Raw genomic sequence first — 26784 nt, forward strand, 5'->3', positions numbered from 1 at the left:
AGCAACTATCACAAATTCAGGTGAATTTATTGTTCAGTAGCTGCAACGTTTATCAGTGAGAGGAACTTTGGTTCTGTGGACATTAATAAATAGATCAAACCGGTGTTATGGAACAAGACACTCCTCCACCAGTGGGATTTCACAGTAATTTGTCTAATTGAAGTCTTAGTTAAAATCACAAAACATATTATTTGATCAAGTTTAGCTTATCTCTCCTTTCTTGGAATATTATTTGAGGTCCTGTATTTCTGTGCAAGAAAAAGCTTTTAGTTGTTTCTGTATTCATGTCTTTGATTTGTTAAAACTATAAAAAGTGAAAAGAAAACTTACCTAAGAGTGTGAACTGAAATGAAAGAAAATGTTTACTGTCACTCTGCAGGAGAGTATTCGACCAGTACTTGCAAGGCCCTAATTATTATTGAATGATAATACAGACAATGGGAGTTTTGCCATTGGCATCCTCGAGGCCCAGTTTCAGCATTTATTGACACAGCTAGGTTTCTTTGGCGCTTGGAGAGATTTTGCCCTTGTAACTTATTTTCCCCAGGACATCTGAAAGGACCATGTGAAGAAGGATTAGGAACAAATTAACACCTCTGTTATTTCATTGAGCAGCTCTGTCAGGAAAGAGGTAGAATATAAACCCACCCACACACAGCTCCTCTACCCTGCTTCTACCTTCTTCCATCTTCAAAGTCCCTGCAGCAATAACCTTGCTGCCCTATCTCTCTGGAGTAAATGTCTCTCCATGCATTTCACCTCCTTTTCCATTGTATATTGCAGCAGCAGAGATGATATTGTTTCATCTCACCAGTATAAAATGTAAGTAGGGCACAATTACAGGGAACTGAGATCTTACCATGGCCATGCAATCATTTCTATCTTAAGTTGCTTTTATACTTTTTATCTATTGGACTGTATTTTCCACTCATTCTTATGAACATTTTTCTTTATCCATTAAAAACATAAATAAGTCTTGCAAGTAAATGCTTTGGCTAGAAGATAACCACTTGTAAACTCATCTGGTTTTTTAATATAATTGCATTGGGACAATCCAGCAGAAACAATCAACATGGAGATTTATAATTGAACTGCTCCATTTAAGCAGAAATGATTTAGACTTGAGCTGTGATTTATTTTTTTTAATTTTTTTTACAGCCTTTTGGTACATAGGTGTGAAATTTTTATTAAAAAGACATACCAATTTTCCAATATTCTTACATAGTGCAGCTTAATGACATGTGAAATATGAATGTACCCATAACTTCAAACACAGATTTTAGTGATTTGATTAATTCTGCATAGAGCTGTATAAATGCTGCTTGTTTCAGATAATCCAAGCCTGAAGAACAAATTCTGCCTGATTCTTTACCTGTGCCGTAAGAACCTGTTTTTATCCCATCGAAAGATTAATTAATTAAAAGACTCTATTGGGAGAGAAACTTTCTTACGTTTGCAAAACTGACAAACAATTTTTCAGAAAGCCAAGCTAGATGAAAATGCCAACTATGCAGCGTTTCACTTACCTGAAATGTAACAATTTACTTATTTATTATGCTATCTAACTTACCACTAACTCATCATTAATACTACCTCATATGCAATCTATTGAAATGGCTGGTACTTTTCCTGAAGACCTATCTGAGTACATATAATTGAATAAGGAGTTGTGGATTTGACTTATTATTATTTCTAATACAGCAAAGTTGGAAATAAAACTTGTATCCCTGACAGCAAAATATTTAAGGGGCTTAGAATTTTTGCTTCTTTTTTTTCTTTTTTTTTTTTTTCCTCCAAGTTGCCTTCTTATTTCAGCATGTCCCTACTTTCACTACTGTATGATTCTGCATATAAAATGGTGTCAGGCTGAAGTGCTGACTCCATTGAGGAGATGGCATGTGTGCAGGCCAACAAGGTGTGTGTTCTTGAAACAATTTCATTCCTCTTGTTCCAGAATCGCCACCTCAAAAACATGTTTCTGTTCCTCACTCTGTAGAATCTCTTCATTAATTTTATTCTCTTCTTTCTTTGTTCAACCTGCTTGCATTTAGGACAAAATTTCATAAATTGCTACTCTGCTGTTCATTAATCACTTTAAATGCTCTATTTGCTAGATTTCTTGTTGGTCTCAGAGACAAAGAGTGCAAGTTGACCAGATGAGAAACTACCTTCAGTCAGTAGCAGGTTCTGTTTTGTTGTTTTTGATTTTGATTATATTTTATTTTTTAAATGGTAGCATTACTGTTTATTTGACTGTTATATGAATTTTACCCACACCTCAATCAGAGATGTAGAAAGTTCACCAAGATACAGTTTCATGACCGAATAAAATTTAACCTTGAAACCATTTTGAATGTTTCTGCAATATGAAAGACACATTTACAATATAACCCTCTCTTATGCTTCTTCTGAAACATGAAGAAAATCAACAGTCTTCTGTGGGGAAAAATGATTTCACATTAATTTAGCTTTTTTAAAGCTGTTTCTGAGGAAATCTTGCAGCTAGAACATAACTGTGTGTTCTTGGAATTCAAACATATGTGCAGAGGGTAAAGATTAATTCCTATAGATGTTCTGCTGTACTGTCCATGGCTGTATCTCATGCGCTTTAAGCATTATTGATTAATGAATGCTAGATCATTTTGTATTTTATTTTGTATAATGTTGTGTTTTCTTCTTATGTGAGGACCAAGGTAAATGAAGACTAGGCAATTAAAAATTCAGGTAATATTCTTTCCTGCTCATAATACCCTGTGCCTGTGAATATCTTAAAATTATCCCTTAAATGTATGTGTTAAAATTTTATTTTGTTTTTTGCTTCCGTGATAGAAACTAAGATGACAGGTTTTTGTTTTTTTTTTTTCCTATTTAGAAAAGGGAAGTAGTTAAATACTTTATGACAGTAGATCTTGTCATAGTGACAGACAGGTTGATGCAGAATAGTTCTGCTCTGTCATTTCCTACCTGCTCAGAAGTGTCATTATCAAGGAAAAAGAGACGCCCTAGCTGACAGTGTTTTACAGCAAGTGTGATTTACAGAGCAAGTTTTTTGTATTTAACGTAGCATTAAATTTAAATACATGAGGAAAAGATTTTTTTTATATTCATTTTCAACCTAATCAGCGAAGAAAAATATTTCATTTAAAAAAAAAAAAAAAGAAAAAAAAAAAGCTTAATCAGCTCCAACAGAATTTAATAGGCCCTTGCTTCTTGACTCCCAAGTTCAGATTGGAATTGAAGAACATACCAAAATAAATAAAAAATGAAATGGCTGAAGATTTATTTGCTACTTTAGAGTCCCAATCAATGTCAAATTAAACATAAGCTTCTAAAATCAGTTTAGAATCTTTAACCTCTCCAAATGGAATGGCCTTAAACAGAAGCTCTTTCAGCATATGTTTCCAGGTATGTCTTTACTCTGAAAGATAGAGACCTTACAGCTCATCTTTCTTATTGTTTTATAACTACAGGAACCAATTCTTTTAGACTAACAACAGAGCTGCTGTGAAAATTGTGTATTTATCATTAATGATTTTTATTAACTATTTTTGTCTTTTAGATATACACACAAAGATTTCAGCAGAGGTGGACCACTGGGTAGTGCAACAGGAGTCTGTATGGTGACTTGTGTCCTTTCATGTCTCTGAATGTCAGAAAACTGTGACTGCCTAAAGCAGGATAAACCTATTTTAGGGAGTCTGACTTTCAGGAGAAACTGCCTCTGGAATTTTTGAACAACTGAGTCAGAGAACCCAAGTCAGATTTGAAGAGTCAGTCTAAAAGAGGCTAGCTTTAGCTAGATATGATGTTACAATAGAGGGAAATTTGGAAGTGTGAGGGGATTTAATTTAACTCTAGCAGTTGGGAGCAGAGAAGTGAACATCACCTTGGGAAGACTGTGTGGATGCAGGGAGCCATAGGTGCCATTTGACATACTCTTCTTCCATGATGGCTGTTAGTAGACAGGGTTTTGGGGTTTGTTTGTTTGTTTTGTTTTTGTTTTTTCCACTTAAGCTGAGTATATGATGATACACTGTCTTCCTGGTGACATTCATGGTTAATCCTGCAGCGTACACCAAGGTATTGCCACTGGCATCAGTAGGGCAATTTCTATGAGGAAAAAATGTCCTTGGAATTGAGCAGCTGTAGCTACAGCTTCTATGGGAAATCAAAATATCTAGAAAAACATTGTCCATAATGCTATGGCCCATAATTAGGTGAAATGAGGAATCTCATACACCATTCATGTGGGATTTGGTATTCAAGCATGTGTCCCCTGTGGCTGATGGTATTTTCAGTGTAAAGTCTGAGTAGTTAACATATAAGGAATATGGAACATAAACTATACGATTTTGTATCCTGTACCTTAAGACATCTATAGTGCTGTTCTACAGAAAATGAATTACCTTCACGCACTTGCAAGAAAACAGATCTTGTCATTTCACTTGGCAAGTACGTACGCTTCATTTTAAGCTGAAAATATCTAGTCTTACCAACACCTTAATTTCTGAAACTTCCACGTCAATTTGTCAGACTGCCTCTCTGCTGCCATTTGTCATCCGGCAACATGGAAAGGAATATTGGTGGGAAGGTTCAACCTCTACTGCCATACTAACAACATCCTTCTCTGATGTCATGGTCCAGCATAATAAAATAGGATTTACTTTTGGAGAAACTCTTGTATTTATTCATACATTGTAATTCATATTTTCATGCATTGGTCTTTTATGTATGTTATGGTGGTGGTACAACAGGGAACATAATGCAAAATAATGTATTCCAGTAAGTATACAGTATCTAGAGAGATGCAGATATTTTTTGCTTCTCTTATAGATTCATGTTTCACATGGAAAATGCTACAATCATGTATGCTAGCTACAAGGAGCACCACACCCCTTTGTCTTTGCCATTTTAATTAATTTCAGCAATAACATCGAGTGTTTTGCAGATCTCACACAATTAAATAGCAAAAATGCATAATTTGGTTGTAATGGCTTTCCTTCATTTGATTTTAGAATTAAAAAGTATTGCCTTGAAAAGGAGAATTACTATCTGCTGCTTAGAGCTGTGATGATTTTTATTTTTTATTTTTTTTTTTCCCCAGACCTTTGGTCATCATAACTTCCCGTTCTTCATTTCTCAGTTTCAGACATCAGCGTTACATTCCAACATAGCCACCAGGATTCCAGCCAAGTACTGGTGTTGAGTGAGAATCATCATTTTCATAGGTGAAAATCAAAACTATATCTGCTTTTGCCAACTGAAATGCATACATCTATGGGAGGCAGTGTCTTGCACAGATTCCTTTGAACCATAAGATAGCTTATTGTGAATTTCAAGTACATGATAGTAAAAGGAAAATATCACATCTGTTCACAGGGATACATGCACAGCATTGCTTTTCTCACCTGATGTGTTGAGGTCTTTGGACTTAAGGGTTTCAAATTCAATCCTCTGCTATGTTTTTGTGAAATATTATACAAAATTCTGGAATTACAAAAATGTGATGGAGAATTTCCAGTGAGCTGTCACCAGAAGCTGCACCCTTCATTGTAGATGATATTATTTCAGTAAGATGTATGGAACTGCATTGGAGAAATAAGAAATTGGAATTTGGTGTATTTCCTCAATCTTTTTTCTTTGGTTATTGTCTAATTGCTGTGAATGAAATTTGTTGTTGGAATCTGTGTTGTTGTCACCATACTGTTGTTGGTAAAAGCTTCAACAGATTCTTGGTTCCATAAACTGTTCCAGTTTTGCAGAACACTGATGTTTTCAAAATATCCCTCTTTTCCAAGCAGTAACAGAAGTGTGTGAACATCACAATAGAGGGTACTGAAGAAAGCCTCTGCGTCTACATAACCATTAGTTAGGAACTGTGCATGAATCTGTCCCTAAAAGGTGGCATATTGAAATTCACAAGGCAGGTGTGGCAACATGGAAATTTGTGGTGAGAACTGGAGGGAGAACATCTCTGCATACTAAGATGTTTCTAAAACTTAGGAAAAAAAATAATCATCCAGTACCTAACACAACTCTTCAGGCAAAATCTCTATTGAAGACATTTCTAATTCATAAAATAAATCGTAATTTTTTAAACCAACATGCTTTAACCTTGAAAGTCTTGAAACAATGAACATCCTGATAGCTTTTTGGATAGAGCAAGGTAAAGAAGTCGATTAAGTTTTATTTATTATTTCTCCCAAATGGAATTCAACACAGCTATAGTCTTAAACTAGTTGACATGCTGTAATTTGAAGTTGAGTTCAGTAAGAATATGAATTATGCAGAACTAAATTCCAATATTAATACATTTAAGTTAAAAAGAGAAGCTTGGGACACTGTTTCTGTATCCATCAACTCTGACTGAAATGATGGTTCAAAGCTCATCATCAGAAGTATATGCAACTTGTAACTTACATGTATAATTGCGTGTATGTTCAATAAGTTAGTGTTGATAGAGCTTTCAGTTTGTGCAATTGATTTAATTCGAAAAGAAAAAGATAATTATTTAAGAATGTGGTTTTGCACATTACTTTTTAATTCAGCATAGTGAAGCAAAAGTGATTTTTCTGGAGGAGCATAGAATAACAGAAATTCGTAGCTTCTTAAGTCGCCAGTGATGAGGAAGATTAGGATTCATTTGAACAGACCAGTTCAGGTAGTGGTTTTGTTCCTCGCTAATTTGTTCCTAATGACTTATTTGCCATCAATATTACTAACTGGCAGTCACACTCATTATTGGAAAAGTCTGGTCTGACTTAGTATGCTTAAACTAAATCCCTGTGACAGAAGGAGATAATGATTTTATTTAATTGGATAATCAGTGATTTAATTTAAATAAAACTCAGCTTTATTTGACAAACAAATCATTAGGAAAGGGGTAGAAAACCTTCCTATTTAATTCCTCTTGAATAAGAAAGTATACTAATCTAAATTGGACAGTATATAAAAAGTAATTAAGAAAGAACCATATTGTTTGTGTTGTTGTTTTTTATCACTTTTATAAAAATTAGATAAGTGCCAATTTTTGAAGGTAGATATTTTACAAAACATAAAGAAACTATAACAATATGTTTCTAAGAAAATTAATCGTGACCATAAGATTGCACAACTCGCTATTTCAAATAATTATTTTTAGTCTTACCTTATTATATATATACATGTATATATTTTTTCTTTAATTGAGTTATTTAATTATTACTTAATGTTGTCATAGAGCTAAGACTATTTGTGGGTGGACATGTCTATTAAAAGTCCTTTACAAAACTAGTACAAAGATAAACTTATTGCAGATAGTTTTCAGCCTTATAAAGACACAAAGCTATATTTTCCAAACAATCTATATAAACCATTATTTTCCTCCTTTTTTTTTTTTTTTTTTTTAATTCATCTTTCTTTTATTACATCATTTTAGTTACTGTTTCTTTCCATAAGCTTATATTGTGTCCTAACTCTTTCTGACACCAGCTTTAGTCCGGGATCTTGGCTGATTAATGCATGTTAGCTGCATATTCGAAAGATGGCTTTAGTCATCCAAATTTTTGGATCAATAAACATTTACACTGAATGTCACGTGAGCAGATAATGTCTTGTCCCTAAATGTCCTCTGAAGAGTATCTCTATATGTGTGTGTGATGAAGACAGGAGAAAATAAAAGTATTTGATTTGATTAGCAGCAATTGCTCTGTTCTTTAGGTAAGTTGGTTACCTGACATAAAGTCTGTGACCCCACTACCTTGTATCTTGGGGGGAAAAAAATCAGCTTGTGTTTTTAGTTGGAAGAAACAATAACATTTATATAAAAGCCACAAATGACAGTCTAATGATCAAGTTTTAAATGAAACTCTGCAATCTATGTAGATCATACAATACTTGCCAATATAAGATGTGTTATGTGATACATATCTTCACAAACAACTCTCTTTAAAAAGGGCAGTGTTCCAAATACAGTCTTTCTAGGTGACTAGTATCAAAGGCTTGTCATTTACATCCTCTTCTGTAGTGGTCATCTCTGTTCCACCACAAAGACGTTACAGATCAGAATTGCCATAGTAGCTCTACTTTGCATCTGCCTTTTCCATACAGAAATGATGATTTTTTTCTTTTCCTCAGTTCAGGCTACCATTTCATGATTTTTTTTAGCTCGTGATACTGGTAACAGAATAAAACTCAGGTCAATGTTCCTTGACTTTTAAAGTGTTTTATTTTATTTTTTTTTTTCTGTCTCTTGTTCTTGCATTGTTTGTTTGTTTTGTAGGTTGTTAGTTTGCTTTTGCTTTCTTTACCAATATTCATGAATTCACAAAGTACTTTGACTTTCCAAAACATTCGGAGTTCATTAATGCAAGTGATTGAAGAGTTTAAGATGTGCAGTTGAGAATCACATGCATAGAATGCTGAGGAAATTACTACCAAGGAATGCACGTTTCTGATCCATGCTACTGCCATGTTCAGTTCTGCAAGGAGTATACAATAGTACTTGAAGTATGCTAAATTAATGCATTTGGTGATCTTTCTGTATAAAATTATTTGTGCATCTGTGTAAATTCTTGAAATGACACTGAGTTAATAACACTGAATTGTTAAAGCTGTAAGCTGATAAAATCTGCTTTTAGAAACAAACAAACAAACAAACAAACAACTATTTGTCTTATTGAGCTGTCAGGATGTGCTTAGTTCACTATTAGTAATGAATAAAAGTTCATGGAGACCGCCAAAAGCCACCTTCATGTTCTGAAGGTCCTTCTTATAAAAAGTATGTCCTTACACATCATTTGATTTTCTGAAACATTGCTACTTCAAAGTTAATCTCTGCCACAGAATATTAACAAAGTTAATCTCTGCCTTTAGAAATATACAGTCTTTCTGTGGAAGTGGGGAAAAAGTAGGTCTGGAGGATTTAAAACGTTACATCACAGAAGGAAGTCTTAGGCAGACATTCAGATGTTAGTGGACCTATGAATTGAGTATCACAGTAGTCTTCCTTCCTTCCTTTTTCCCTCCTTTTTCCCTTAATTGTTCTTTAGCACTGTGACTTTGAATCTTCTTTGGTAGGTCTCTTTCTGTAGTACAGTAGCAACTTCCAGAGAAAGTGTTTTAGTGTTTTGATTTTGAAAATATTCTACTAAAATATTGCACTAAAATACTATTATTCTACTAAAATACTAAAATTTTCTACTATAAAAGATGCTACTAAAATGCTGTACTTATCCTAGTTGTTTTTTTTTTCCCCTAACAATTTTAGAAGATTTTGAATTCCTGCAGAATTATTTCCACAGTTATTTTGTAAACATTTGTAAGAGTTTACCAAACCAAATAAATTGGCTTTGTTTTTAAAAGTGGTGGTAAGGAAGGAAGGAAGTGTTATGGCCTGCCATAACATTTATTACAATAATCGTACTGCTTGCTAGCAATTAGACATAACTGCCTGTAAAACTAATGTATAATTTCTTCTTGACACTCTTGTGGTGAGTTGTATTATCAACTTTTTCGTTTTCTCTGAAGCAAACTAGCTGTCAGCTACTTGCAGGCTGAAGCAGACTGTTAGATCATGTGGCCCAGTAGACTGACTCAGTCTGGCATCTGGTATTGGATGTGATTCAAGAACACTGTCATGGTTTCTGCATAGATTTATACAGTGTACTTCACAATGCTCTCCATCTTATTATTCATACTTGATTTTTTTTGTCAGTCTTTTCCTTTGCCATATGTGTTATTGTTTGTACACATTAACAAGAATTATGAGATAATGTGCCTTTATCTGCCATTGCAGAAAAATAGTCATAGTTTTTTTGCACCAACAGTGTTTGCTGCAAGAAATGACTAATTTTACACTTACGGTAGATTTGTCCAATGATCTGACCCTAAAATTATCTTTGTGTTACTTAGAGAGGATAACAGAATATATTTGAAATGAATCATTTGCATTTTCAAACCTTTGTGGCATTTTTAACATTCCGAATTTACAGAGAAAATGTAGTAAGGAAGAAAATTCATATGAATACACTTGTTTGTATCACACAGTCTTAATAAATTTAAGTAATTCTGAAATGTAAACATATCAGGGGAGTTTCATTAAGATTTTTGTAGTTATGCTCTTGTCTTGTAGTTGTGTTCAAATAGCAAAGCAGGAATTAAAAAATAAGTACAAATCAGGAGGAAAAATGGAATACCAGAACAAGACTACTGGTGCACACAGTGTCAGAAAAAAATAGTCTATTGCAAATTTTCCATATGTTCTTCAGCACAAAATGTGTCTTTTCTCCTAATGCAATACAGTGTGTAGCATATAAAACCAAGATACACTACTGCGCATTTATTCTTTAGCTTAAACTGCTTTCTTGAAAATTTTAAGCATTCAATGCCCAAACTTCTTTCTAGTGCTGTGAAAGTCCCTGTTCATTGATGAAGAGTTGGACTAGATGACCTTTAAATGTCCCTTCCAACTCAAATTCTGTGGTTCCGAGTCCAACCAATGCTAGCTCCTCTCTGTCTGTCCTTGCATCTGAATGTCAATGTTGTATCTCTTTTTATTGCTGGAGAACTTAGTTCAATTTAAATTAAAGCAATCAGCTACTTAACTACAATAATTAGATGCTTTGTAATGTTTAATTGCCCCACAAATTGGATAGCTCAATATGGGTTACAAATAAGTATGCATTTGCCCATTGTCCAGCAACAGCATTTGAGGAGCCTATAACATAGTATGGTTCGATGAAATAAACACAATGTGATGAATCCTAGCTAATGCAATTCTGTTTAAATCAAAGAAATGATTTTTAGATTATACCAGCTGAGTGATATTTCTGAAGCACAGCAAACACGACTAAACTACAGAATTGCTCATGCTACTAATTGCCAAGTCCTGTAAATTTGAGATTTGCTTGTGCTTGTCTTCTTATATTCTTCATTCTTTTAGCAGCCATTGTTTTGATTTCTTCTTGTTATATTTTTTTATTTTTTTCCCCTATTGGTGGAAAAAGAAAGTATAATTATTTCTCTGTATTATAATCCTAGCTTGATGTGTTACTAATTGAACGTAAACCCTTCAGCTGGCAATCAGAGAGACTCAGCCATCTCAGCTTTAGTTCCAAGTATGATAACTGGATATAGGAAAAGAGGCAGTATTCTTTGCATGGTTTCCTGTTTACAAATCCTTGCTTGGATATCATATTCTTCTTCCTTGTGATATTCCTTTGTCCAGGAGTATGGAGCAAGGGGGACATTGTAATAAATCCCAGACATACTTTGTTTAATACAGTGAAACAAATAAGAAAATGCTGAGATTTCCTTTATAAAATTACATTTTTTCTGTGAGCTTTCTCAGCATCTTTTTGATTTATTATTTTGTTTCACTCTATTTGTGTCTGTAAGCCTCTAACTGATAATGGAAGAAAAATAGCAAGTTTTAGGTGAATAAGGTATAATGGAACAGCAGGATGCTTGCAAGCCACTTAAATTAAAATCATGAGGAAGAAATAGATATTAATTATCTCAGGCTCCATTATCTTTTCATTTCAAAAGCAGGGAATATTTAACTCCCCAGGAAGAAAAGAATTAACTTCCTTTGAATTTTTCCACAGTGAACCAGTACTCAAGAAGCAAAATGCTTCCTTTCAGACTGGAGAAATAATTTAAAATCCCATGTTGGGGGGTAACTAGATGAAAGATCAGAATCCAGTATGTTCACTGAACAGGAATGATGAAATGAAAAGGTAGACGAAGAAGAGACTATGTTTATGTTCACTCTATCCCAGAAACTATGACCTCCTCCACAGTCACAAGGACCTACTTTCAATTTCAAGGCAATAGCTATAAATGTTAATAATTGCCTTTATTTCTTTCTCTGTGGCTTAGCTTCTTGCCCCATTACCAAAACCATTATGTTTCTCAGTAATTCATTCTCTACATAATCTCATTTCATGTCCCATGTTTCCTTTATTGTGTTTCACCTTGGACAGTACATCATGTAAATAAAGCCTATATCCATAATCTGCTTAAAGAGAATTCACTCTTGAAAACACCATTTCAACTTGTGTCCATTATAGCAGATCTCTTTAGACCTCATTAGGTGGGACAAGCAGGTGAGTATTTTAAAAGCTATTTCAGCATCTGCGATGTAACCTTGAGTATATATTCAGAACTTCTAGTTGTATTTAAAGGATAAGCATGAATCAGATGAAGACATTGAGAAAGATGTTCATCGGACCATATTTCTACTTCAAAAATGTCTACATTTTCTATTAAAGACAGTGTTATAGTAGACAATGATCAAAAGGACAAACACAAATTCTTGGAGATTTTTAAGTATTTTCTTAACGTAGAAATAGAGATTTAACATTCAAACAGGCTGGAGGATGTGCAAATTGGTACTGAAGATGAAAATGATTGAGTTAGAACTGACGTTTTTATCTGTATTTTTCCAATAGGGAAGAGAAAGCCTAGCTTCAAACTATTCCTTCTGTATCTTAGAAAGCATAAAAATAAATGATCTGCTATTTGTGGAAAAGAGGTAGTACTTTTAAATTCTGTTTCATATGTATTATGATGGAAGAGCAGTGCATTGTCCTTTTTAAACCAGATTTGACTTTGAGTTTGTTTAGCATTTCAGCAAGCTGTGTGTGAAATGAAAATGAGCTGATTCTCTTCTACTTCTGTGAAAGCCAAATGCCTGTGAAGGATTTTGACACCTTCTCATGTCATCTCACATTTGTTTGATGCAGTTATTGCTGTTTTTCCACTATTGGTCTTAGGTTTTGGTTTCTAACAAATCTGAAGCCCTTTTTCATTGCAGTTTTAGTACTGAGCAGCATTCATGGCAGAAAACAGGTTTGAAATGCTGTCTGTCCTAGATATACCAGATAGAGCTAAAAATATTAATACATTCTACTTGCATTTTTTGTGTGCACTTAAAGACATAGGAAATTGGTTCCTCTAACATCTTTTATTTTACATAAGAGAAAAATAATAATTACTTTCAAGCCTAGAAAAAGCAATTAATGTTTCTTTCCTCCCTTTTTTCTTTTTGTTCTCAAGCTTCATTCTGATTTGGACAAGGGAGTGGGCACTGTTAAATATACCCTTTCAGGAGATGGTGCCGGCACTGTTTTTACTATTGATGAGACCACAGGAGACATTCATGCCATAAGGAGCCTAGATCGAGAAGAAAAACCTTTCTACACACTCCGAGCACAGGCTGTGGATGTTGACACCAAAAAGCCACTAGAGCCTGAATCAGAGTTCATCATCAAAGTGCAGGACATTAACGATAATGAGCCAAAGTTTCTGGATGGGCCTTACATTGCCAGCGTACCAGAAATGTCTCCAGTGGGTAAGAAGCTTTAAACTCTTGATAACTAATTGCATAACTCTTGATAACTTAATTGTCTCAATATGGATTTCCTGCTGAGGAGAGAAAGGGAAGGCTGAAATGAAAATATGTCTTCAAAAAGTTACTGTTAGAAACATCTCACTCTGTACTTAGAAATATGCATATTGCAGTTTCATTTTTTGCTTTATTTGCTTGTTTAATAAGTTATCATCCTACACAAATGAGACCTTTTAACTTTTAATTCCTGAAGACGTGAGAAGAATAGAAACGGTACTCATGGCAGATACTCTTTCAGAGATTCTGTACTCTCAGACGTGATGTTGTTGTGATGAAGTGTGTTGCCTTTTATTCCTAGTTTGTGTTCATTATTTGCTGTGAAACATCTTGCCGTTTATTATTCCTGCCTATGCTGCTGCACAACTAATAGCATTTGCATAATCCCATAGTTATGAGGCAGAATTCTTTATCCTGTTATCTCATAGGTTCTGAAAGTAATGATAGCCCTCACCTGGCAGCCACAATGAAAAATAGAAGTGGGGGAGATCCAGACAGACTTGAATGAGGTCTTGAAAACCTATTATTCAAGATATTTATTGCACTAGATTCCTAAGCCAGGAAAAAAAAAAAAAAAAACCCACAAGATTGATTGCAAACATGGTAAATTTTCATATCCATAAATGTTACTGTAGGAGCAGAGAATTGTAGAATCATATAATTGTTTGAGTTGGGAGTAGCCTTGAAAAGTTATCTGGTCCACCTTCCCTGCAATGAACAGTGACATCTACACTCAGATTATATTGCTCAGTGCAGAGAATGGCTTGAGGGTGGCCCTGAGGAGAAGGATTTTTGGGGTGTCAGTTGATGAAAGACTCAACTGACTCAAAGAGCTGTCAAGGTCCACTTGTAACCCAGAAGGCCAACTGTACGCTAAGCTGCATCAAAAGAAGTGTGAACAGCAGGTCAAGGGAGATGATTCTGCCCCTCTTCTCTGCTCTTGAGACCTCACCTGGAGTATTGCTTCCAGTTCTGGGGCCCCAAACAGAAGAAGGACATGAAGCTCTTGGAGCAGGTCTAGAGGAGGGCCACAAAGATGAACATGGAGCACCTCCCCTATGAGTTCAGGCTGAGAGAGCTGAATATCTTCAGCCTAGAGAAGAGAAGGCTCTGAGGAAACCTTGTAGCATCTTTCCAACACCAGAAAGGAGACCTACAAGAAAGCTGAGGAGGAGCTTCTTATAAGGGTGTGGTAGTGACAGGACAAGGGAAATAGCTTTAAACTGGGTGAGGGTAGATTTAGACTAGATATTAGGAAGAAATTCCTTATTGTAAGGATGGTGAAACACTGGAACATGTTGTTGAGTGAGGTTGTGGATGCCCCTTCCCTGGAAGGATTCAAGGCCAGGCTGGATGGGGCTTTGAGCAACCCAGTCTAGTGGGAGGTGTCCCTGCCTATAATAGTGGGATTGGAACTAGATGATCTTAAAGGTCCCTTCCAACACAAACCATTCTATGATTCTATAAACTATGGATGTTTGGTAAAATACTAATCATGGTTTGATTTCATGGGGAATTCTTTTCAAGGTATGCCAGGCACCTTTACATTGACTGAGAGTTGCAAGACTGAAATGTAAATGACTATTATGCAGCCTGCAGACAACTATTTAAAATAAATAGATTTCAGTGTATTCTCCCTTGGAAAAACAACAGCGAATGCTATGGCAAGAATACATCCTCTTGACCTCCACATTATTCTGGCACGTTCACTACCTCTAAAAGATTTACTCAAACAGTTTATTTTCCTCCATAGCAAAAATTAAAGACGGATGAAAATTGATCAGAAAAGTCTAGTCAAGGAAAAAATACTCTAAATGGAGACCTAAACTCCAATTAGTGGTTACTAAAGCAGATAGCAGATTTTGCTATTGGGTCGTCTTACAGCAAAAATACGGAAAAATGCCTTCTATTATGTGCAAGGAGATTAGTGGCTTCTTAGATCCAGGTCTTCCCACTTCCATTCACTCTCTTATTGCTGCTCTTGCTACTACCCACAAGCTCAAAATTTTAAGAGGATTTAACAATTACTGCTTCCCATTATCAATACTATTTAGTTGCACCTATAGAAGTGCCTAGATCTACCACTGTCTGAGGATAACATAGAAAATAACTGATTTTTTTAGCTAGTGTTTTTACTAGTGCTAGCATATGGTTGCTTTGGCAGAAGAACTAATAAACACATCCTGTTTTTTTGTTTGTTTTTTTTTTTTTATACTAAGATTTTTTAGTCATCAGTTTTGAAGTCCCTATATTTTAAACTTCACTTACTATATTTTTGCAACAGTGTCTGTTATGAAATGCATGCATGCACATTGTTTGTTTTCTGTGGGAAACATGCTACAACATGATTCTTTTCCCCCCTTTCTAGTAATTTCTATGACAGGTGATGATGGCCAACAGTTTACTGTTTTTATTGTTGCATGATACTCACATGCAAAGATTAATTCCATTTCGTAGAAACTTGTGCTAGATCATCATAGAATGGCCTAGGTTGAAGAGGACTATAATGATCACCTAGTTTCAACCTCCCTGCTACAGGCAGGGTCACCAACCTCTAGACCAGGCTGCCCAGAGCCACATTCAGCCTGGCCTCGAATGTCTCCAGGAATGGGGTATCCACAGCCTCCTTGGGCAACCTGTTCCAGTATGTCACCACCCTGAATGAAAAACTTCCTCCAAACATCTAACCTAAACCTCCCCTGTCTCAGTTTAAAACCATTCCCCCTTGTCCTGTCGCTATCCACCCTTGTAAACAGCCATTTCCCCTCCTGTTTATATGCTCCCTTCAAGTACTGGAGGGCCACAATGAGGTCTCCCTGGAGCCTTCTCTTCTCCAAGCTAAACAAGCCTAGTTCTCTCAATCTTTCTTCACAGGGGTGGTGCTCCAGCTCTCTGATCATCTTGGTGGTTCTCTTCTGGACTTGTTCCAAGAGTTCCAAGTGTCTTTCTTGTGCTGCGGGCTCTAGGCCTGGATGCAGTACTCCAGATGGCACCTCAGAAGAGCCAAGTAGAGGGGGAATTAATTAGTAATGATGAGCAGAATATAGACAAAGTTCAGAGAAAACCAGCAAGTAAAATTCCTAAGACAACACCCACTGTTAACAGCGTATATATTCCATTTGGACACTGCAGTAAAGTGACGTATGCAAAATACCTTATAAGTACCACACTCTGCAGTGGTGGGAGAGAAATGTACAGAGCTGGGAAGTCTTGTGAAACAAGGTGTCCTTCAGAGCCCTTACATTCTGTTTAGAAATTTCCATAGCTACACTGTTCCCAGTTTTATAACATCTATTAATTGCTGTCACTGAAGCTTTGGTAGCTGGAAATATACCTTAGCATTCATTCCCAGATTCAGAACTCTAGTACTAAAGCTATAATAAAATCCTGTACCCTGGTGATAGCAAAAGATATAAAAATTCCTAGGATCCTAATGTCAGGTTTTCTGAATATAGATAACATTTAGAGATACTATGAGACATTTGGATACAGTACCTATATTTTCAAATAACTGTGTTATTGTCTATGCATATTTTAGGTGAAAATTTGACTTTTTCCATGCAAATTTTCTTTGAGATTATATTAAATTTATTCTACGCTGTCTGTAGACAGAGGTTTTTCTTTGATTGTTTGTTTTTTTTTTTTTTGTTCTTGTTTTGTTTCGTCTTCTCTTTTTGATTGGTTGATAGGTTTTTCCCTTTAGTCACTACCACTCCTTAAAAAATATTAAGATAGTGCTCATCTTTTAGATTTTTCTGAAGGCAAGATAATTTTGGGACTACCATTTCTATTTAATGATGCATTCTTTACTGGGAACCAGATTTCTTCATGTGCTGTTTACTCAGAAAAAGCAACATCAGCAGGATGCTTTCTATGCTTTAAAACTAATTTAAGACACCTGCAAAACAGAATACCTGCCTGTTTTACATCAGAAGCAATTAACCTTACACCTTCCACACATGCAGTGTAATCTACTCACCTACAAAAAGGGGATACAAATAGATTTATCACAGATACAAACAAAAGAAGTACTGACTTGAAAAGTGTCTTAGTTACAGACTGTGTATCATATAGGCTACTTTACTAATGTATGATTTTAATTATTTGAGATACTTTCTAAGTATGTATAGTTTATATACTGTAGTGGATGGATACTGTTGTCTCAGAAGCTGACGTTGTTGCTTGCATAACTATTTGAACAAGGAGCTGCAGAATACAGGAGCTGTATGACAAAGTATTTATTTTAGAAGGAACAATGATGTAAAGTTCCCTATGGAGTAACTCAGCAGATGGAGTAGAACTGAACACAAATTGCTATGATGTTAGCCTATGCCTAGTTAAGAAGCTTATAAGAGCTTAAGATCTAGATTTTTTTTTTTTTTTTTTTTTCCTCCTTTATTCTGGTACTGGTTTGATTTAGCCATCTTTATCTGAAAATGTTATCTTGAAATAACGTGAATGCCAAAATGTAGCACAAATCAGAAATGGAAATCTCCATGTATGAAGACTGAGAAGGGGAAGGAAACTTCTAAATTTGTAAGTAAGAAAATATGTTGTCTTTAAATATAGCTTAATAAATTTTGTTGCTGATTCTGGTGGCTGTACCAGCTTCTTTTGCAGCAGGGCTCTTGAGAGAATGCAAATACCAAGCAAGTTTAAACAAAAGTTATCCTGTTATTGAAACTTCATGTCCAAGTGAATCAGAACTACAGCATACCAGCATTAAACACACACTCAAGGAAAGAGCTAAATATGTATTTCATATATAAAGATATGTACAGAGATATCTGCATTTCTTTCACTAAATAGACATATTTCAATTGATCATCTTTACGATGTATTACATGTGACTAATTTATAACTTCTGCCACAATTTGTTGTTTGTTTTGTAAGATGCTGCCGTTATTCCTCTATGCCTACAGCTGGGACTATACTAAACTCATTAATTCCCTAAGTTACAAATATCATGTGTTCCTTCCCAGGCAATTCAGTTCCATACCTTTCCACCAGATTAACTCTATTGCTTTGGGGAGGCCTACAAACTACAGGTCATCATGGCAGTTCTTTTGCCCTTTTGGTTATTAATGAAATAGTAATGGAATATGTTCACATTACATAGCTGTACTTCTGATTATAGTTGAATTCTATTTGAAATGGCCTCAGTGATAACATTACAATGCTCTATGAAGCTAGAAAATTGGTATCAGGTTATTTTTTACTGGGTGTCCCCTATGGTACAAAACACCAACTAGATCATAACAAGCATGTTATGTATATTCTTCCTAGTGCAGGCTACAGACAGTCTCTGTGAAGTCTCTGGCACTATTCCTTTTGAAGTTAATACTTCAGTAAGGGTTATACTTAAGCATTGACAAAAGCTTATAATGTTAAGTATATGTTTAATGTACCCAGTAGTTTAATGTGAAAGGATGTCAATCTGTAGAAAATTAATCTGATGAACTGGTGGGCAGAGAGAAATTCAGGAACCTGCATGCTGGTTTAACATTGCCTATAGTTGCCTGCCTTTGTGTAGCCAAGAGCTTACCCTGGTGTAAAGTATTTAAATGGAATTACGTAAGTCATGGGGAGATGTCTGGTGGTACAATCTGTGCAGCCTCTGTGTACAACTCTACCATCTCCACTGTGATCTCCATGCTTTTTTCTAGTGTTTAAAAGTCCTCAAAGGCAGTGATTGGAATTGGATGAAATATTCAAAATAGAATTGCACTCAATTTGAATAGGAGGATAACAATGACTTGTTTATCCTCTTTTCTATATCTAATTCAATCATTTTACCTCTTTTGTCTATGGGTAATCATTAAACCGATAGCTCAGGAGGATTTTCCACAGTGATTCCACAAACATTTGATACGTAACTGAGCTATGACCCATCTGTGTGACAGTTCTGATAAAGTAGATTTTCCCAGGTTTGTTACTTTCACAGAATCATAGAATTGCTCAGGTTGGAAAAGACCTTAAAGATCATAAGTCAAATCACAACCTAACCAAACTTACCCTAACTCTAACTAATCTCTGCTAAATTATGTCCCTGAGCACCAAATGGCTTTTAAACACATTCAGGGATGATGACTCCACCACCTCCCTGGGGAGCCTATTCCAGTGCTTAACAACCCTTTCTGTAAAGAAGTTTTTCCTGATATCCAACTTAAACTTACCCTGGCACAACTTGAGGCCATTTACCCTCATCCTGTCATCTGTCACCAGTGAGAAGAGACCAACCCACTCTTACTGTAAGCACCTTTCAGGTATTTGAAGAAAGCAATAAAGTCTCCCCTCAGCCTCCTTTTCCCCAGACTGAACATCCCCAGTTCCTTCAGTCTCTTCTCATAGGGCATATTCTCCAAGCTCCTTACAAGCCCTGTTGCTCTTCTTTGCTCCAGCACCTCAATGTCCTTTCTGTACTGAGGTGCCCAAAACTGAACACAGTACTCGAGATCAGGCCTCACCAATGCCGAGTGCAGGGGCAGGATGACTTCCCAGTCCTGTGCACCACTCCATTCCTGATACAAAAGCCACTGGCCTTCTTGGCCACCTGGGCACACTGCTGGCTCATATTCAGCCAATTATCCATCGTCATGCGAAATCTCAGTGACTTGGTAACTTTCCACTCCCCTGCTGTGTTTTGCAGTCAATTGTTTCATTTTGTCAAGTTGTCACCTGCTTATATGTTTTCTTTTACTGGCAATATATGAATTCAAATGACAATGGCAGTTTCCCTCTAGTAAAAAACTGGTCATTGATCCCCACCATTTGATTTCTACATTTTATTTAGGTATCAAAAAAGTGTTTTCTCTTTTAAATTATTACTATTATTGTTGCTGCTATTTTCCTTGTTATTCATTTATTAATAAATAACTCTTTGGTTTGGAACCTTGCTCAAAGCTTTATGAAAATTGAAATACTATTTTTCTGTGTAAATAATATATATATATTCACACTCAGTGATTCACTTAGCAGTTTTAAAAGGCTTTATAAAGAGTGGCTTACTTTCACAACACTGTAATAACTCATAGATTCATAGAATAGCTTAGATTAAAAGACCTTAAAGACCATCTAGTTCCATATTGCCTGCCATGGGCAGGGCTGCCACACCAGAATAGGTCCCCAACCAACCTGGCCTTGGAAGCCTCCATGGATGGGGCATCCACAGCTTCTCTGGGCAGCCTGTTTCAGGGTCTTACTGCCCTCTGGGTAATTAATTTCTTCCTAATATCTAATCAAAATTTTTCCCTCTTTTAGTTTGAAGCCATTCCCCCTTTATTTTCATTATTAGACAATCTAAAAATTAGGTCCCTTTCTGTTTATAAGCTCCCTTCAAGTACTGGAAGCCACAGTATAGTCTTCTGAGAGCCTTCTCCGAGTTAAACAAGCCCAGCTCTCTCAGACCTTCCTCATAAGAGAGGTGTTCCTCTCTTATGACCATCCTCATAGCCCTCCTCTGGTCTCACTCTAAAAGCTCCACATCTACATCAAGTCTTTTGATGTAGACAGGTTTTCCAGCCAGTACTATTATTATTTTGTTATTAAAACTAAGCTATTTGGTTTTACTCTGAATGTGGATGTTTGTTATTTTTATGATGCTGAATCATGTTAGTTCTCATAGTATACACTGAGAAGCTTAGTAATTATTAGTACTGCATTGTGGTTTGCATAATCCTCTCTGGGTTTAGAATATATTGCATTAGTGTTGTTAGGATTATGAGTTAATTTTTGTCAATGACACTATCACTGTGAAGGAAAGGTGTTTTAGTGCAGCATTGAGAAATGCAGGAATTGTTTCTAGACAGGCACGTGGAATGTCTAAACATAAAACATATTGTATTGATTGTTGTTTTAGTAGCCACTGACTAACTGTAACTGTTAAAAATTAACAAGTAGTTGCTTTTTCTGTATCACAGAATGGCTCTAAATTTTAAATATCTTTTCAGCAAGACCTGTTCTTTTGGCCACCAAGTGGTTTTAAACATTGAAGATGTTTTAAAAGTATTACTTTTCTTAGCCACCAAGTGACTGTAAACCTTAAATATGTTTTCTAAAAGCTGCTTTTCAAGTTGCTCCCAGCATGGCTAGGAACATCACTTTTCTTTAAAGGCAGAGCTATTTTTTTCATATTAGTTCAGTTCTATTTACATTTTTTTCAAAGAAGAAAAATTGAAAAACTTCACTGGCACAAGGTAGGTCTTCACTCATGACAAGGAATCAAGTCCTAGCCATCTTGTTACAAAAAAACTGCAAGTAATGAAAACAAACCAGATTTAAAATGCATTTTTAGAATGTTTTATATGAACATAAGCATATGTAAATCTAGTGTTTTTCTCCTCCATTTTAGTATATAACACAGCATTAAGTCAAAATAATTACAGCAGATGTGACTTATATTCTATACTAAGATAACTGGCCTAAGAAATCAGTCACTGATGGATTGTGACTCAATCAAGTCATTATCAGTCCTAGAGTAGGACAAGACAGAAGGCAAAATAGTCTCCAAGCTTGCTAAGCAAATGGGAGTCACTAAACCAAATAAGATTAAGGGCTTTAATTCTGTGTGCAGAAATAACTCCATGTGGCAAATTAGATGTAATTCTAGGAAGGCCCAGAGTGATAAGAAAAGTGTTCATGACAATCTGGCTTTAATAGAACAATGAGAAAAAAATGTAAATTGCAAATATTCTGTGAATGACAGATTATTCTCTGTTTGGAGAATTCTGTAAGATTTAAAGTCTACAGCAAAGATACTGCAGATGAAAATGAAAGCTTAGGAAAACAGATCTATTGAAAACAGGGGTATGAGAGTGCTGCAGAATGAGGAACAGCAAATGAAGGAGTATTTTAAAATGGCATGTTGCCCAATTAAGTAAGTGTATCTGACTGCAGACATTAAGATTCAACGATCCTAGATACTTACCACTTCTCCTCAGCTGTGATAAGAAACAGCGTGGATGGGCAATCTAATACGATGTCTATCCCATACACGTTACATTTTTCCTGATTAAAGGATTATTACAGGTCTTACATGAACCTAATCTCCCTCCAACCTCTGATCAATATAGATCTCAACAGAGCTGGTTGTAACCTTTCCAAAGGAGTAATTATTTTTATTATCTTCTGTAGAACTGAAAGGTAAAGACATGCAGTTCCGTTAAAATGTTTTCTGAAAAAACAGATGTCCATTTTGTGAGTCATGCCCCTGGTCAGCTAATTGACATTAAACAAGTGGCTTCTAAATTACTAGAGAACCATTTTTTATTCCAACCTGAGAATCCAAGCATGGAGACCCTTGCTTGTTAGCAAGCAATCTATAGGCCAGGCAGCCTTCTCTGGAGCTGAAAATATACTTGTTTGCATGTTTCTCAGTTTCTCTGCCATGACAAGGTTTCTCTGCCATGCTTCCTCAGCTGCAACAGGTTCTAAAGAAGTAGGAAGAAGATCAATGGAAATGAAGCAAACTCTCCTCTTTGCCAATAACTCATCAGAGTCAGTATTATTGTCTGGTGTGTGCTAGTACTTTTTTTCTGGAATGAAACGGGACAAAATGGAAAAATAGAACTACCTAAAAAATCATAATTTAAAAATATTCCACTGTCCAGACAGCCTTACTTGACAGTTGTGTTTGGGTATCTTTATGCATAAGCCATCAGTAACTGTGAAATCATTGAGGGCTAGAGAGAAGACTGGAAAGAGATGAGCTACTGATTTCAGATAGGTATGAATGTAAAGAATGATAGCTGAGGAAGTGGGAAAACTTTTCAGAGTATACAGAGTTCATTTTAAAGGAGCTATGGGAGAGTAATGTTGCACCTTTAACACTGTTTTAGATTTGATTCAGAATGGTACTCCTAAAGAGGCTGATATGGGTTCTGCTAACAATCCACAGGACCGTCCTTTTATTTTTTATTAGAAGTTTAAAGGATACCAATTCATTAAAAAAAAAAAAAGTAATCATGATATGAGTATTCCTATGGAGCTGTTTTGAAGGATCAGGGAAACAACATAAAGTAGACAAAGGGATCTCCACCAAAGGCTGCCTGACCCACCAATATGCACAAATCATTAGGTGAGAATGCATTTGCAGATACTCCCAGAGATGTAATTTCAGCTGACCACTTTGATCTTTCTTAGTACATAGATGCTTACATCTATGCTGTCCAGACATACAATGATGAGATCAAGAAAGCCAAGGCACAGATGGAACTAAACTTTGTGAGGGATGTGAAAAACAACAAAAAGGGGTTCTACATGTACATTGGATAGAAGACTCAGGCCAAGGAGAGTGTAGTTCTGCTGATAAATGAGAAGGGAGGTCTGGCAATATCTGTGATTAAGTGACAGCATTGCTGAACAAAGGAAAGGTAACTTATGTCATCTATCTGGACTTCTGCAAAACCTTCGACATGATTCCACATCACATTTTTATCTCTAAATTGGAGAGATATGGATTTGAAGGGTGGACGTTCAGTGGATAAAGAATTGTTGGATGATCATAGCCAAAGGGTTGTGATCAAGGGCTCAGGTCAGTGACAACTTGTGTCCTCTCAGGGGTCTATCTTGGAGCTGGTGCTCTTTATCACTGATTTACACAGTGAGATTGAGCACACCTTCAACAAGTTTGGTGACAACACTAAGCTGAGTGATGCAGTTGACATAACAGATGGAGGGGACACCAGAAGAACCTGGACAGGCTTGAAAAGTGGGCCCATGAAAACTTAATAAGGTTCAGAAAGTCCAAGTGCAAGGCATTGCAGTTATCTGATCTGGGGCAATCACAGGTATGTGTACAGACTGGGTGAAGATCTCACTGAGAGCAGCTCTGTGGAGGACTTGAGGGTCCTGATTTATCTGAGGGAGTGCACTCTCCTTAGCATTATCTGAAGTAAGGTCTGGGGTCCTCACCACAAGGATGTAGAGCTGTTAGAGCAAGTCTAGTAGATTGCCACAAAGGCAGTGAAAGAACTAGACCTCTCTTATGAAGAAAAACTGAGGGAGCTTGACTTGTTCATCCTGGAGAAGAGAAGACTTTGGGGAGACCACATTGTGCCCTTCTAGTTCTTGAGAGAATCTTACATGTAGAAGGGAGTCCAACTTCTTACATGGACTGGTAGTAATAGGACAAGGGGGAACGGTTTTAAACTAAAAGAGAGGATATTTAGATTATATATTAGGAAGAAATTCTTTACTCAGAGGATAGTGAGGCATGGCACAGGCTGCCCAGAGAAGCTGTGGGTGCCCCATCCCCAGAGGTGTTCAGTGCCAGGTTAGATGGGGTCCCGGACAGCCTGATTTGGTGAGTGATAATCCTGGCCATGGCAGGTGCGTTGAAACTAGATATCTTTAAAGTCCTTTCCAACCTAAGCAATTCTGTTGTTCTACTATACTTCATTTATGTTTATTCCTGTTAATAAACCATGCATCAATTTTACAACTTACAATATGCTTCTATTCTGAAGTAGTATCCTAATTTTTTTTTTTTTTTTTAACATAACATTTTTATATGACTAGTTTTTCTATATTGTTCGAGCATAGGAAGTTCAAATTAGAAGCCTATTACCATCCTGCCTCTCTAAATGACTAGAACTAGAACCTAGAAGGAAGTTAAACACACATTTATGCAAATTATAGTGTCATCGCCTTTATGGGAAGAGGTTGTATCCAGACACAACTTACTTATCAACTCTGTTTAAAAGGGCACATCAGATACTTCTCTCATCCCTATTTTGTTAATTCTAGTAACTGCATACTCTCTAAATTGGTCACGTAATTCTACGTGACATTTTTTTCCTATTTTTAACATTTCTGACTTTGTCTAGAAATAAAAGATGGATAGAAATAGTTTATTTATTTTTGATACAGTATACATCTCTATCATGCCCTGTCTTAAACAGATGAAATCTTTAAACTCCATGTGGAAAACTTTTATTGTGTCAATTACTTCCACTTTTTGCCTCTGAGCCCGCTTTATTTCTGCTGACCTTTAGCAATAGGACAACAGTAAATCAATATTTTCCACAGTTTTGAGAGAATTCAGATGAGAGATATGTCTGAATGTTCACATGCTCAAGATTGTAATTTATAGTCTTGCAAGACATGATAGAGATACAGGTGCTCAAATTATCAGCCCCACTTGCTTTTCCTCTGGTTCAGTAACTCCAAATTCATCTACTTTTTCTTTCTGCTTCCACTCCATCTCACCTCATACCTGAATTCCAAGCCAAACTGTGTCAGACTGTTTTCAGCAGATGTTAGGTAGTCCTGGGGTTCTTTCATAGTTCTTGCATGTGATTCTGAATGAATCACATTCAGAAGTTTTAAATGCTTGCACACTATTAATCACTGAGCAAAATCCAGTGGATCATAGCACCTCATAGTCCAAACAGCTGATGATCCCATGTGGCTTCAAAAGATCATACAGAAAAAAAAGAAAAAAAGAAAAAAAGCAAACAAAAAAAAAACTTCCCCTAATTGGAAAAAAAAAAAAGATGGTTTAACATGATACCTTGAAGAACTGTGTTTGTTAGTTTTATTTGCAGTATTACTGGAGGAATAAGGAGGGGAACATCTACATTTATGGAGGAGGAGGAAAAGTGTCTGGATATATGTAAATTACTGCTTTTATTTGCCACAATCCAGATTCAGACACTAGAGTACTGGGATTACTACAGTAGAAAGAAATAATGGATTCCCTTTTCAGCTTTTCTTTATGACAAATAAATAAAAGCAAATTCTGTTATTTCCTGAAGGAAATATTTCATAAATGACCTAGAATGTGCGATATGGACTACTTTCCTAAATCCGTATGAAGCTGGTTAGTTGGAAAACAGGAGTACTTACTTTGGGCCACTGCACAGCAAGAAGAGATATTTGAACTGCTCATTTAAAGGAAAGATGTGGGATGAGAACCACACCAGCACATCCTATTGATCTACTGCTGGGCTGAAGTTGTGGAGCTTCAGTAATAGTTATACTGCAATCTGGATACTTTATATTTTAGCCACCTTTATCAATATACTTTGGGGAGCACAAGGGGACAATAACAGTCCTGATAGAGTAGCTTTTATGGCAGCGTGTTGCAAGGGACTTCAGGACACTAAATCAACTGCTGCCTTGCATGGATGTTTGGATGGTTCATATCCACTGTTACACCTACCCAGACTGGCTACGTTAAGGCCATTACCAGCCTCCCTGCCCATATTGCTAATGTGTTTTATGGTTGGAGTGTTTACTGACTTGCATGCACAGTGTGCATTGTGTCTGTACTGCTCTTATCAGCTGTAGAGTTCTTGGACTTGATACTAAGATCGCATTAACGAGTGTTTTTTTACCCACACATTCTCACACAATATTTGTAAATGTATTATGAAAATGAAAAAGCAACTTGCTTT

General features: G+C 36.1%; 1 protein-coding gene across 1 annotated transcript in view; it reads left to right on the forward strand.

Moving 5' to 3' along the window:
- Positions 1 to 26784, forward strand: part of CDH12 (cadherin 12) — a 152722-nt gene that overhangs the window by 19310 nt on the left and 106628 nt on the right. The window contains exon 2 of the mRNA XM_085220392.1: positions 13039 to 13333. Within this exon, the coding sequence (XP_085076518.1) occupies positions 13039 to 13333 (295 nt within the window). The remainder of the gene's footprint in view (positions 1 to 13038; positions 13334 to 26784) is intronic.

Source organism: Meleagris gallopavo, chromosome 3 (assembly GCF_905368555.1).
Source record: "Meleagris gallopavo chromosome 3, MGAL_WU_HG_1.1, whole genome shotgun sequence".
In the NCBI taxonomy this organism is placed as follows: Eukaryota; Metazoa; Chordata; class Aves; order Galliformes; family Phasianidae; genus Meleagris; species Meleagris gallopavo.